Below are 14,780 nucleotides of genomic sequence, written 5' to 3'. Positions count from 1 at the left end.
ATATAATCGGCAAGTTATAATGACACTAGCTCTTCGCTATTTTTATAATTTCTTTGCGATGTGATTGGGAAGGACGACAAGGAATTGAATATAGATATTTAATAAAACTTTTATTTCAGATGAAATAAGACAAGACATCGAGGATGCGGTATACAGATTGGCTCCGTGGTATGTACTAGTTATAATTATTTATGGGTGTCTGGGTGATCTGTTATATGTTTATACATAAATTATTGTAAACATATGGATTATAAATTATTTTAAGCCTTCATTTACCTATGCAGAATAGCAGACATGTTGATAGCCTATTGTTTTACGATTGTTAATTCTAAACATAGGTATTTTAATGTACTACATTGATTGGAAAATTGTAGGCAATTTGCATATATAACGGATTAATATAAATCTAACGAGGGCCAGCATTATCTTGATGTAAATTCTATGCAAATCACGACAGCCGCTAATGGATTAAGTGCAGAGTTGCAGACAATAATTAGGCGCACATACAAATGTCACTGGGATTAAAAACTGACGGATTTTATCGGTTAAACAAACTTAGCAATCCCTCCTTTAATGGTCTATAGTTTTCCATACACACGTTAAACCGGAGATAAACAACGTTTGTTATTTTCTGTCGGACTGTCGCAAAGACTTTCTTATTCGCAGTTGCTTTTAACCCCCAGTGGTACCTAATTAGTTTAGCAAGTCTCCATACTACGGATATCGTTTGGATATCTACATACTATGTTCACACTTCATGTATGTAACGTACCGTATCAATCCTTAGGGCAGTCAGTCGATAATATTTTTGAGTAACCATGCCATAGTACTTGAGAAATTTGTTATTTACTTCAAATTGACCTTACAGCGGATGTACCTATTGAGGTACATCCGCATTTTGAACTTTCCATCATCTCGCGCAAACGGAACTGAGATTCTGTCTATAGACTTTCAGTCACTTTCAGTTTTCAGTCCGTCTATAGATTTCCATATGCATCAATAATAGAAAATAGATCGAATAAGCAAATAGTAAAGTCATATAAAAGAATGTTACTGAATAATTTATCCAAGTCTTCCAATGGACATAATTAATTTAATAGATTTAGCATAAATAAATGTAAATGTAATTAATGCATGAGATCTACATGGACTCAACTCAATTAAAATCTAAATAAAAATAGATTAAGAGTTTTGTTTGTAAACCTTATTATTAATGTGTGCAATAAACAGTTTAAATTTCAAAAAAAAAATTAAAAAAAGTCTGCTGTCACGGGGTGAGGTTTACCTAGTTCATCAAATAATACCACTTGATCATTAGACATTTACACACCTGCTATTTCAACAGGCGAGCTGAAGATGACAGCGTATTCTTCGGCGGCTGGGCCCGCATGGCGCACCCGATCCAAACATTCGCTGTCGTGGAAGTCGCCAAGCCGAACATCGGTGACAAAGCGCCTTCGCGAGTGCGGGCCGACGTTACCGTGGCTCTCAGTGTGCGAAATGAAATCAAGCACGAGTGGGAGAGTCTTCGGAAACATGATGTGTGCTTCCTGATCACTGTCCGACCCACACAGGGCATTGGTAAGTCGAGCTTGGTGATTCACTACAACATTAGGCCTAGTACATCATTAGCGCGACAGTATCTCGCGGCGAGATAGACTACCCGTCTTTTTCTATCTCACCGCGAGACACTGTCGCGCCAATCATGTGCTAGCCCGGCAGTTTGTTCAAATGTATGAATGGATGAGATAAATGGAAGTATAATAGAATGACGCACAGTCATCGGCTTTAGACACATCTAGAGATATTCTACCTTGACCTGTCGTATACCCTTTATCAACGAGCCATAAAGAATATTAGGTATTTATGTATGTGAAAGAGCTGTGTTTATAAGTCCACGGCAAAGATGGTAAATTCGTCTTGTAGTGACGAGAGCTGAAAATAAAGATACCAACGGGTTAATCCTAGCAATACCGTTAATGTAAACAAATTATGTCGACAAGATCAATTCAATGATCCATGAAAGGATGATTTAACCGAGCTTATGATTCACTATGCAAAGGTCTATTAGGTCTATAATTAATAGCCATAACCGTTCCGTCGTGATATGACACACCAACAACAATAGATCATAAACGTTAAATACAGTTTTCAACGGACCGCGTTAAATCTTTAATGCTAACCTATGTTGTGTTATTTTAATCGTCCTTAGGGCAATTGCGCAAGAAGTTTCGAAGATTCTAAGATTTTAACGTTCAATCGGCGTCCTACACGTACCCCAATTAAGCTTTGACTCTGTGTCAATTTGACGACTTAAATTTCAGCTGTAAATTTTTGAAATTAGTTATCAGTAGGCTAACAGTATGTTTCTCTCGTCCCAGGTACAAAATACGACTACCGAAAAAGCATGGTAGAACAAGCAGGCATCATTTACGTTCGAGGGTGCGAAGTGGAGGGGATGCTTGACTCGGCTGGGCGTGTCATTGAGGAGGGGCCCGAACCACGCCCACAGCTTGACGGAGATTCGCGTACCTTCCGGCTACTGCTAGATCCTAACCAGTACCGGCTTGATTTGGACCGCGCCAGTAAGGGGAAAGAGGTGAGTTCAAAGCTAGGCTGTGCTTAAACCTGTGTTCGTGGCTGGAAGGCAACTTTAATTAGCACTGGCTCGACCTAGGCCGCACCAGCGAGAGGAAGTAAGTCACTACGAGTATCTAGCCTGTGCTTCAAATAGGCCCCATTGCCGTTGTACGCAGCTGGACTGCATCACGCGCTCGTTCCGGTTGCTACTGGAACCCAACCAGCCGGCCTAGCCAAGGTTACAATCGCTATCGCTTCGACAAGGAAACGCTTTGTGTCTCTCTATCACTCTTTCTTATTAGTGCGACAGTGACGGTTGCGTTTCGATCGCTACGAAGCGTAAGCGATCGACATCTTGGCTACGCGGCCAGTACCGTCTCGTCTTAAACCGCGCAAGAATTCCTCGTCTTGAAAGCGCGTGACTAGCCTATGATTCAACGAGAACCTCCTCTGCGAACTCAACGTTTAGGTGAAGACGATGTTTTATCTTATGATTTAATAAGATACTGGACAAGATGAAAAAGTTAATGTTGATTAATCTTTTCTGCACTACAAAAGCAGCGTACGTAAAAGTTTTAATGTTGTAAAACACAATAATGTACAATTTCCGCTTGTTAGTCCACAATACAGTACCTATGTATGTAAATAATTATTCTTAGAAATTCTGAGACACTAAACAACATTTTGTCTTCCGCTGACGTGCTGTAATAATTCTCCGACAGGATGTGTACGAAACGTTCAACATCGTAATGCGGCGAAAGCCGAAGGAGAACAACTTTAAAGCAGTTCTGGAGACCATCAGGGAGCTGATGAACACGGAATGCGTGGTCCCGGAGTGGCTACACGATATCGTGCTGGGATACGGCGATCCGGGGCAAGCACATTATACAAGGTAATTGGGATACAGCAACGGTCGGAAACCTGCGGCCCGCGAGCCTCCCTGGCTATTTATTATGTATTGACAAACGACAATGTCTGATAAAGTCATAAATATTAACAAAGTACGGCCCGCGTCAACTTCGTTAACTACTATGTGGCCCTTGGCTGCTAAAAGGTTGCCGACCGCTGGGCTACAGTAATGAAGCTAAGCACGAAGAAGTTCCTGCGTTGACACGCCGTAGTCCCGCTGATGATGCTGCGGTCAATGACACCGTCCGAGCGAGACAGCAATATAATTGTGCGAGTGCTATAGAGATAGGAAGTGACATGTAAATTTATGAAATTCTTCGTACTCAACCTCCTTACTTTAATAAATATACTCAAAAGCTGCCGCAAGTTACGTTTGCGGCGCGTGATACTTCGCGCGCTCATGTTACTATGTCGAAACGAACAAGGTGCTTATAAATATCTGAACAGGACTCGAAAGCTCTTGGTTTTTTATCTGGGTATAATGAGTAAAACAGATAATAATAAGCTCTTTAAATTCTATACTGCTACCAAATTGAAAATTTGACAGCGCACAAAAAATGTCTTACACTAAGGCCTGAGTGGAGGCTCGAGTTGGGCGTGCAGCGGGGCGGGGCGCGCGGCGTGCATGTTAAACAAATGCAAGCGTATAGTAGCGGCCTTAGTGCACGCTGCTCACATCACTTGTGAGCCCGACGCCACGCTGCACGCCCCGCCGAACGCTCCGCTTCGAGCGTCCACTCAGGCCTTACACTTAGTCATTTAATTTATATTTGATTGCTTCCCACACACCTAACACGGCATGACTGACAACTGGATTAATTGTTGTCGGTTCCAATTATTAGAGTAGAAAAAATAGTCTGTGTCATGTTTCCTCAGGATTTTACTAGAGTTATATTAAATTGTTACTTTTTTCTCTTAATAGGATGCCCAATGAAATCCCTACGTTGGATTTCAATGACACGTTTCTGGATATGGAACACTTGAGAAACAGTTTTCCGGGCTACGAGGTCAAAGTGAAAACCGACGACCCACGGAAACTAGTCAGACCCTTCAAGTAAGTACAGAAAAATTATGAATTTTACAGGAAATGTATTATTTTTCCAGGCACAAAAGAAAACAGACAAAAACGTAAAGTGTTTTAGAGTAATTTTGAATACTTCTAAAAGACCGGGTTATACCATACCTATATGATTATATCTTATTATAGTCCACACTACAAGGAAAGTTACATAAATATTGATGGCTCGTGACTTGCTATATAGGTAGTTGCAATTTTTTGCCATTTAGCGTTTATTTCCCCATATAATTGGGATCTTTAGAACACGTTCGCGCTGACCGATTGTAATCACGAATGTGGAGGTTGTAAACGGCGGCCTACGGCACGTTGTATGATTTGCTTGCGTATTCTTATAACGTTCACATTACACTTTAATTAGGCAGTTAACAGCAAATTATCATAATAATGGACACTGATTCCTCGACGTGAAGCGCGAACTATGAGTCTAATGTGAACGAGCCCTTACAATTTGCGATGAGTATAAGATACTGTATTGGTTCAAGTGAAGACAAGATTTTAGATTCTTATTCTTAAATATTCAAGGCGAGGTATGCCCGGGGAAATTTTTCAGATTCTGTCAAATTACCCCATTTCACACACAAGCACACTTCACGCACACTACCTCACTTTACTGGGACAGGTCAGTGACCCAAGCTGTTTTTTTTAAGATGCAGATGAGAGCATTTTGAGTTTAGTGTTAACCATTGGCCTTTTTAGAGGAACATGAACTGTAAAAGCGTTCCATTGAAAGAAGAAAGAGAAACAATACATTTTATCTTGCTTTCCTTGTCTGTTAATGTCAAACGTGACGTACTTAAATGTAAATAATCTAATTCATTTGATTGTTGTTGAGATGCGTATTGCGCATACTAAATAAACCGAATAAATACGGAAGTCTTCAGATGTAGGTAATACGTTATTTAGGTACCAACTGTATTCTGTCCGGCTTTCGATAAGGCGCAAAATCAATTCAATGACAATTTCAATGAACTCATAATTATGTGTATTCCGATGATGTTATTATTATATATGACTTACCTTAGCTTCAAATTGTATATACTATTATTTAGTTATTAATACAGTCACCTGCAATAATATGTTACACAACGAAAGACCTCAATAATATCTGACACGACCTTATTTGTAGAGCCATAAGAGCGTGTCACATATTCTTGCGGCCTTCAAAGAGATAGATATCTACACCTTTGGGTTCAATTGGCGTAAAGGACAGTTTGACGAAAATGAGTTATACAGTTTTTTTCAGAATTCTAAGCGTTCTGCATAGTTAAAATTTCGATACCTCGAGAAAAGTTGCTTTTACGACCCAATTTTTACACTATGAGCTTGCAAAAACAGCTTAGCTCAAGGGGCGTAAATGACCAGTTACTTAGTTATAAATTATAAGTTCAAAGAAAGTATCGTAAAGGTTATTAATTACACAATAATCAAATTAATTAACAAAATTATAATAAAAACAATATAAGTAGGTATATTAAAATTAAAATCAATAACAATAAGTAAAAAATATAATATTAAAAATTAAAACTAATAATACATAAAAACAGTCAGTTAGACGCCCTGTGCAGCAAATCCCAGTGTAGCTGGAAAGGGCCGTCTAGGCGCTCTGCCACCGTCTGAAGGAGGCTATTCGGGCTGCCGCGCAGGCGCCTCACCAAGGACGCAACGCGCTTGCGCATTATGGCATGGAAGCCATCCGTACGTCTCTCGCAAAACATCCCCGATGCACTGCAATGGCGCGGCAGCCCCAACAGCATCCTAAAGCTATTATTATATTGGACGCGTAGGGCGCTGAGAGCCCGTTTAGTGTAGTTGATCCATAGGCTGCAGTTAATTTGTGGCTTAGTAGTTTTTAGTACATTACCGTAACTTGACCCCCTAGGAAACTATTGATACTGGATAGGAATGGAATCGATTGGCATCCAAAAATAGCATGTGAAAGTTTTCATTGTCATACAAATTGTCTGGGAAAAGTTTTCCTTGCTTTTTGGGATTTTTCTAGCCGGATTTTTTCTCTGATTGCATACAAGCTTTTGATTCTCAATAGGAATGGGATCGATTGGCATCAAAAAAAGGTTTGTCAAAAAATTCCTTTTTTTCGCACCCTGTATGTTTTTTCCAAAATCTGTAAAAGCCAATCTTCATTAATTTGAAATCGAAGAAAGGTCTTCTAAGACCGTTTCCTCGTAGCAGCACGGGATCTGGTAGCTGCCCTCACTGACCTAAATAGAAAATCCACCCTGTATAAGGCGGCTAGCATTAAGCACTGGGATATTTAGTTTACCGTCTTCATTAACATGACTACCGTGACTAGTAACTAATACACCCCGAATTTGGAATAAAATAGTCTGAGAATGTCACTTACGACCCCCTACTAAACAAGATACACTAAATTACCAAAAAATGTATGGGTGTAAAAGACATTCATAGTGTTTTTGACCAATTGTAAAGGACATTGAGTAACTTCTTTCGTATTTAATTCATACAATGGCCGCTAATTCAGGGTAAAGTTACTAAAATTTTGAGTACTTTTCTAATACACATCAAAAATGTAGCTTCATAAACAACAAAAATATTATATAAATATCAACATTTAAAAAAAATCGCTGTTTTTCGCGTCTTATGAAAACTAAAATTTTGTCCTTTACGCCAACTGAACCCAAAGGTATCGATACTATTCCAGGTGACTGTACCTAGCTAATAAGAAAAAATTGCATGCTTCTACAAGTGAACTGTACGCATCCAGAATTACTACATACCTATCCATCACTACATTTTTGCAAATAAACATTTCTTTATCTTTATTAATAAATAAAGTCCTGGCAGGGTGGAAATTGGTGGGTGGAAAATAGGTATTTTATACATGTAGAAATGTAACCTACCTACTTACTTACTGTATATATTAGGATTGCACATAAATTTGATATACATAGAATGTTGCACTATGCGGGGACTGATTTAGCTACGGTGTAAGCAGTACGGTACCGCTTTTTACACGACTGCCCAAACAAAAAGAGTGTATTGTTTTCAGCGTTCATGTTTGTATGTATTTATTACTAAAGTAAAAAGTAAACTAATCTGAAAAAAAATCTTAAAATTACGCAAACATTGTATATGCATTTATTTGGTACCTAGTAAATTTGTATAATACTGTTTATATGTATCCAAACAACCACAAACACAAACCAGACCGCACCGGTATTGGCTTGTAAGCCTCGTAGGTAAGTATATCTCGGTCTCAAAAGCCGCAAAAACTCGCTAGGACTGAGGCTAGACCATAGCCGCTTATTTTTTCTTGGTTAACCGCAACAAAATAGGCCGCAAAAATGTCGTCATATAAAGCTGTAGTACCACGTTCGGGTCGGCTATCGGGTCGTCCGGCCTGGGAACGAAATCATAAAATACCCGATAGGTTATCGGCACTGAATGTTAATAGGTAATATTTGAAGAACAAAAGTTCTCTAACATAAATACAAAATCACAAAATTGTCATCTGTCATCACAGTTCATTGACGTACAGAAGTCACGTAGGAACGTTTTTAAAATGACGCTATATTAATACCAGCATAATGAAAATTAATTCCAATCAGTAAAAATGAGTCTTCAAACTTTTTTCATTTTAAGCGGGATTTCAAGGAGCAAATTACTTAAATAATATTGTAATCGTATTGTTTTAAGATAGTTTACTGCGTTTTTCAACCATTATGCCCCGTAAATAACAGCAAATCAAATTTAAAATGAGACTCGAGCTCCACGTGATGATAATTATTTACCCTATTTCTTTTAATGCAAACTGTCTACTGGTATACTTTTTCGTATACGTACATGATTTATTTGTCAAGAGTAAGCTGTCATGGAGCTCCAAAGCGCGATGCGTCCGCCTTCGTCCGAGGCCAGCGGCCATCTGAATCAAAGAAGTTGCGTGCACGGGACCGCTGATATCATGTCTTTGAATATATTTATTTAATGTTCATTTAAAAAAAAAGGAATCACTGAGTTCCATCAAGAATAAGATTGCGCGTTATTAGAAGCAAATTTCATATCTTTATCTTTTGTGCCAAAATTGTTACGAATATTTCAAGTCCGTTTTAGACCTATGTTCGTGATTGTTTTCTATCGAGCGAAAGTCAAAAACTTAGGGTTCGAATCGTTGAGTTCCCTAGAAAAAGGCCTCAAGATTGCTTATACAACTCATGGCAGCTGTACATTGATCCAAAAAAGCGCTACGAATATTTTAAAACTCCGTTTTCTGAACTCACTTCACCTTAACGGCTTACCATACATTGAAATTTTAATAAATCATGTTAGAAAATAGGATAGAATTTGTTTTATTTTAAAAATAAATAAAAAAACCTAGTTTATTCTAACTTAAAATAGTTACAATAGATAATCGTATTTTCAGTTAATTAGCACTAATTAGGATTGTGAGACGCTGGAGATTATATTAAAACTGTAATTATCAAAACTTACATGTTGGGAGCGTTGCACGATAGTACCTATATGCACTAAACGACTGTTATTTCACCTACTTACTGAATGACTGATGATATCCCGCATATACTGTGAATCATTTCATTATTTAATTTGTTTCATTATTTACTCACACCGAAGTTCCTGTAATTTGTCATCAAATTCGCGTTATCCCTGATTAGGTTGTAGGAAAAATAGTTTGTACGTGAGCACTCGAAGCGCGTTCACATATAAGGACACACGTGTACTAGCACGGATTCGCTTGTGTTGAGTAGTGAGTACCCGACGCGTTCGTCCTAAATACTGCACATATCGTCTGCATTGAGTCGGTAAAAGAACATCGTACGGAGTATTGTTTGATAGAAACGTAAAAGGTTTCCTTTAATGCAACGATTTCACTGGTTTATATCCTAAATTTAATTAATAGTTATACCTACGTTGCGATCAAGGTTAAAAGATTGACATTGGCATTTTAAATAACATGCGATAATTTATTTTGACATATATTATATTATAGATAGATTAGACCTTAGTCGATAGGATTCTACATTTGTATAAGAAAAAAACATCTTACCCATATAGTGAATTACTTATTTTGCCGCTTCCAGGAAAAAACCTCGTTATCTTCGACATACATACGTATTCGTCACAAATATCAACATTATTTTGTTGAGTTTTATGATAAGCATACCTATCGGTCAAACTTTACCGAAAAACTAGTTTTTTTAATCAATGCGAAATTCCGCGAAACACGTGCAATAAGAAGGTTGACATAATATGTTAGCGTTCACGTGCCAGCTTTATTACAATAATGTTTAATTCCAATTATCTTTCAGAGTTACCTTTGAGAATGTTCTCCGCAAGCAAGAACTTGGCGACAATGCAATGGATGAAGACGAGGAAATTAAATCTATCATCGTGGAACCACACGTGCAGCCGAAACGGGGACCATACTTATACAATGAGCCGAAAAAGTGAGTAAACCGTCAGCATAGAATCCGTCTACGCTAAGTTTGTACCGACTTGGCTTTGCCAAGATGACAATGCCAAAGAAAAGAATAAATGTATCGGGATGACATATGCCACGAAAAGTCACGTAACTATTTCCATATATTATTTAAGTTTCGATTGGAGTTTTCTAGTAACGACTTTCTTCTTGGCTAGGCCCCCAGATCTAGCGAATGCGCCGCGAGTGCGTACGCTAGTTTGGTATAGATTTTTCACACCACCTATTCGGAAAAGTGCTTTTACTTTCCTGCTAGGAGGGATCAAAGTGGCACTTTTCCTCCCTTGACTTTGATCCCTCAGTCACTTTACTGTTCTAGCACACTATTTTGACATTTTTTTGCACATTATTTTTTTAGCTTAAATAATCTGTTTAAGCATCAGATTGTGTCAACACTAAGATTTTTTTATTTTCCTCATAGTTGATGTGAAAAGCAGTATGTGTCACACGGTATCAAAATTATTTCATTTTGGACGTTAACACTTGAATCCCTCATTACGCTCAGGATTCAATGTACGCCCTTGACGGAAATATATCATTTTGATCCCTTGTAACACAAACTATTATTGCGCTTTATGTGAGCCTCGCAAGAGTTGTGCTAACTAGGCGAGCAATCTGAAGCAATGCGCTCTCACAGCGCGCGCGCGCTAGATCTGACCGCACCTTCTTGCCGAGAAATACTTAACAATAGCCGCGCAAACTTAGCGATGACTAACTATACGACGTTTCTTGTACAGTCAGGTGCAAAAACAATTTACTGATGTAGTCAAAAACATCTCGTCACCGAATCTACATATTATCACGGTAACGCAAAAGCGACGTGAGAGATATTTTACAACCGTAACCGGAATGAGCGATAAAAACATCGTAAAAAGTAGACGCTACGTGCTCTTTAAATTAGTATCTACTCCAAATACTACGCATTTTTGTAATTTTAGGTTTTCCTTCGTAACTTTAAATTTTTTTAATGAATGACTGTTTGTGTAACAAGGCGTATCCTACTTGGAAGTACGTAATTCGTTAATCTCATCTGTTTAGGCACGTAAATTTACGTCACTATGAACTAAGTACCTAACTAACATTGAAAAACCTACTCTTCTCAATATAGATATACGTCCATCACCATTTAGGTTAAATGGAGCTTAAATGGAGATGGATGGGTACGATTAAAGTTTTTAAGAGCTTGATTGTTTTAATATGAGTGTACGTTTTAACAGGAACAACATCTTATTCACGCCAACCCAACTGGAAGCCATACGCTCGGGAATGCAGCCTGGGTTAACGCTAGTGGTCGGACCGCCGGGAACAGGTATTGTATTAAAAAAAAAACAACGGGTTGCACTCCGGGAGTGCCGGCAGAAGTGAAAACTCAATGACTAGTGCAAAATGTCTGTATAATTGAGGTTAACGACATCTAGCGTTATTTCGTCGCATTACTTGAAACCCCTAAGCACATCACTGTTAGTACTCGAGTCATATTAATACCAGTTAGAGGGAAACTCACTACATGGCATTTAAATCAATAAAAAAAAACTCAATGACATTGTTCGATCAGGTCACGTGTCCGTCTTACGGTCACGTGATCTGTCGCGAGTTTAACATTTTTTCCCCACCTCAAAAAGTACACAGCGCCGCTAAAGAAGTTTTCACTTCAAAAACCAATCCACTGAAAAGCACAAAATATTTCCATATACTTACCTTGATGTCCACAAACAATTTTAATTTTCTTGCCACAGGAAAAACTGACGTAGCCGTACAGATAATTTCCAACCTGTATCACAACTTCCCATGGCAACGGACCCTGGTAGTGACGCACAGTAACCAGGCGCTCAACCAGCTCTTCGAGAAGGTCGCAGAGCTGGACGTGGATGAACGGCATCTGCTGCGTCTGGGTCATGGAGAAGAGGCACTGCAGACTGATAAAGACTTCTCGAGGTAAGTGGATAATTCTCACACAAGTTCTAATAACTTCCCATGGCAACGGACCCTGGTAGTGACGCACAGTAACCAGGCGCTCAACCAGCTCTTCGAGAAGGTCGCAGAGCTGGACGTGGATGAACGGCATCTGCTGCGTCTGGGTCATGGAGAAGAGGCACTGCAGACTGATAAAGACTTCTCGAGGTAAGTGGATAATTCTCACACAAGTTCTAATAACTTCCCATGGCAACGGACCCTGGTAGTGACGCACAGTAACCAGGCGCTCAACCAGCTCTTCGAGAAGGTCGCAGAGCTGGACGTGGATGAACGGCATCTGCTGCGTCTGGGTCATGGAGAAGAGGCACTGCAGACTGATAAAGACTTCTCGAGGTAAGTGGATAATTCTCACACAAGTTCTAATAACTTCCCATGGCAACGGACCCTGGTAGTGACGCACAGTAACCAGGCGCTCAACCAGCTCTTCGAGAAGGTCGCAGAGCTGGACGTGGATGAACGGCATCTGCTGCGTCTGGGTCATGGAGAAGAGGCACTGCAGACTGATAAAGACTTCTCGAGGTAAGTGGATAATTCTCACACAAGTTCTAATAACTTCCCATGGCAACGGACCCTGGTAGTGACGCACAGTAACCAGGCGCTCAACCAGCTCTTCGAGAAGGTCGCAGAGCTGGACGTGGATGAACGGCATCTGCTGCGTCTGGGTCATGGAGAAGAGGCACTGCAGACTGATAAAGACTTCTCGAGGTAAGTGGATAATTCTCACACAAGTTCTAATAACTTCCCATGGCAACGGACCCTGGTAGTGACGCACAGTAACCAGGCGCTCAACCAGCTCTTCGAGAAGGTCGCAGAGCTGGACGTGGATGAACGGCATCTGCTGCGTCTGGGTCATGGAGAAGAGGCACTGCAGACTGATAAAGACTTCTCGAGGTAAGTGGATAATTCTCACAAATTCTAATAACTTCCCATGGCAACGGACCCTGGTAGTGACGCACAGTAACCAGGCGCTCAACCAGCTCTTCGAGAAGGTCGCAGAGCTGGATGTGGATGAACGGCATCTGCTGCGTCTGGGTCATGGAGAAGAGGCACTGCAGACTGATAAAGACTTCTCAAGGTAAGTGGAAATTCTCACACAAGTTCTAATAGGGTATTTGTCATTTTTTTATGAATGGTATCAGTCAATCAGGTTTGTTTTGAGGATCAAATGTCTGTATGGGACCCATTATCTTAAAGCAATACAAAAGTCACAAATGATGGTCAAAGTCTGGCACCCGCACTTTACTGACGAAACGATTCTAAGAAAATGGCAATACATCGTGACGTCACCATGTAACTTTAGAAGCCGTTTCGGTGTATGGAAATTAAGAAAATTGTGATTTTCTCGGTGAAATATTGCGTTTATGTATATTGTTGCTATACAATATTTATTTAATTAAAATGTAAGAAATCGAATAGTATCTTTATTATTTTTTTCCTATTTGGAAGTTTTTTTTAAACTTTAAGGTTTTTTTTTTTCATTATTTTATAAGTTTCCAATGTATTGTGATAAATTGCTCATTTTCTATCTATTTAACTAGATTTAGTTATAAAATTCAACATGTGTCAACAACTCTATTGCTGTTTTAACATGTCATTATTTATTATATGGGTAGTTTAACATGTAGGGCTGGTTGTCATAATAAATCAAATCAATCAGTCAATAATACCCTTGGTGTTTTCATTGTGTAGGTACTTCCCGATACTTTATATTGGCGCAGCCGGTAGGATCAGAAAATGCATTCCAGAATCCCGTCTGTTCTGTTAATTTCCAATCAGTTGCGAGTAGATGTTTCCCGTGTTATGTATCACATTGAAAGCGGGTTTTACATTATGAAATTAGTGCCATGGATGTTGAAATCAGTTTCACGAAAGTAGTTTCGATATATGCGAAAGTAATGTCGTGAAATTATTAGTGTCGTGAAATAGTATCGCAGTGACCATGGCCCCATCAGCTTCGAAGCTCATCGCAAGCACATTCGCGACACTAGTTTTTCACGTCGCATTTACACTACAAAATTAGTTGCATGACACTAATTTCACCAAAAAATCGCGCAGGACACGAAATTTGTTGCATGACACTAATTTCACCACAAAATCGCGCACACTATTTTCACGCCACTAATTTCGTAGTGTAAATCCCGCTTTATGGTTGCAACATCAACTGGGTGATGATATAATCGTATAGCAGACAGAAACTCAACCAGATGTTCGAGAGCACATGAAAAACTCTCATAGACGAAACCATAAAGTAGATACCTACCGATTTGTATGTAGTCATAACACCATAAAATCAACGCAATTTTTCCACGTATTTTTGTATTAAAGTTCTCCGAAACATGATATCAGCTAGTCTGTTTTACATCAATCATTATCAGTCTTCACTGGCCTCGTGGTCTGAAAACCCTAGCGAATGTTCCCAATTAACTATATTTAGCAACTAGAGCACTTTCAGTGTTCCACGAAATGTAAACAATGACTAATTTATGAGGTGCCAATTCGGGGCGTAGCCAATGCTAATAAAGAAACCAAACTGAGGTAAAATATGTCTGGGAGAGAGATTGTTGCCTAAAAGGAATGAATATATTTTCTTCTCGGTTTGATTTGAATAATGCAAAATGTATCAGTGCGTCTACACCGCCATAAGGCCAGAGGGGCATTCGGACTTTTGAAATTTGTTATTGGTGTGTTTATTAGTCGCAACTTCTTCTTCTTCTTCTTCCCCCTCGCCTTTTCCCGCTCGGAAGGGGTCGGCTTTCCTTATTTTGA

The 14,780-nt window shown here is 39.3% G+C and overlaps 1 protein-coding gene across 1 annotated transcript in view; it reads left to right on the top strand.

The window, feature by feature from the left end:
* Nucleotides 1-14,780, top strand: part of LOC134655915 (RNA helicase aquarius) — a 91,059-nt gene that overhangs the window by 58,458 nt on the left and 17,821 nt on the right. The window contains exons 11-18 of the mRNA XM_063511418.1: nt 120-168; nt 1,346-1,581; nt 2,382-2,599; nt 3,303-3,472; nt 4,412-4,543; nt 9,871-10,008; nt 11,258-11,349; nt 11,777-11,975. Of these exons, the coding sequence (XP_063367488.1) occupies nt 120-168; nt 1,346-1,581; nt 2,382-2,599; nt 3,303-3,472; nt 4,412-4,543; nt 9,871-10,008; nt 11,258-11,349; nt 11,777-11,975 (1,234 nt within the window). The remainder of the gene's footprint in view (nt 1-119; nt 169-1,345; nt 1,582-2,381; nt 2,600-3,302; nt 3,473-4,411; nt 4,544-9,870; nt 10,009-11,257; nt 11,350-11,776; nt 11,976-14,780) is intronic.

Source organism: Cydia amplana, chromosome 17 (genome assembly GCF_948474715.1).
Source record: "Cydia amplana chromosome 17, ilCydAmpl1.1, whole genome shotgun sequence".
NCBI classification, from domain to species: Eukaryota; Metazoa; Arthropoda; class Insecta; order Lepidoptera; family Tortricidae; genus Cydia; species Cydia amplana.
The sequence above is the reverse complement of the archived record's forward strand: the minus strand, read 5'-3'. Positions and strand labels throughout refer to the sequence as shown.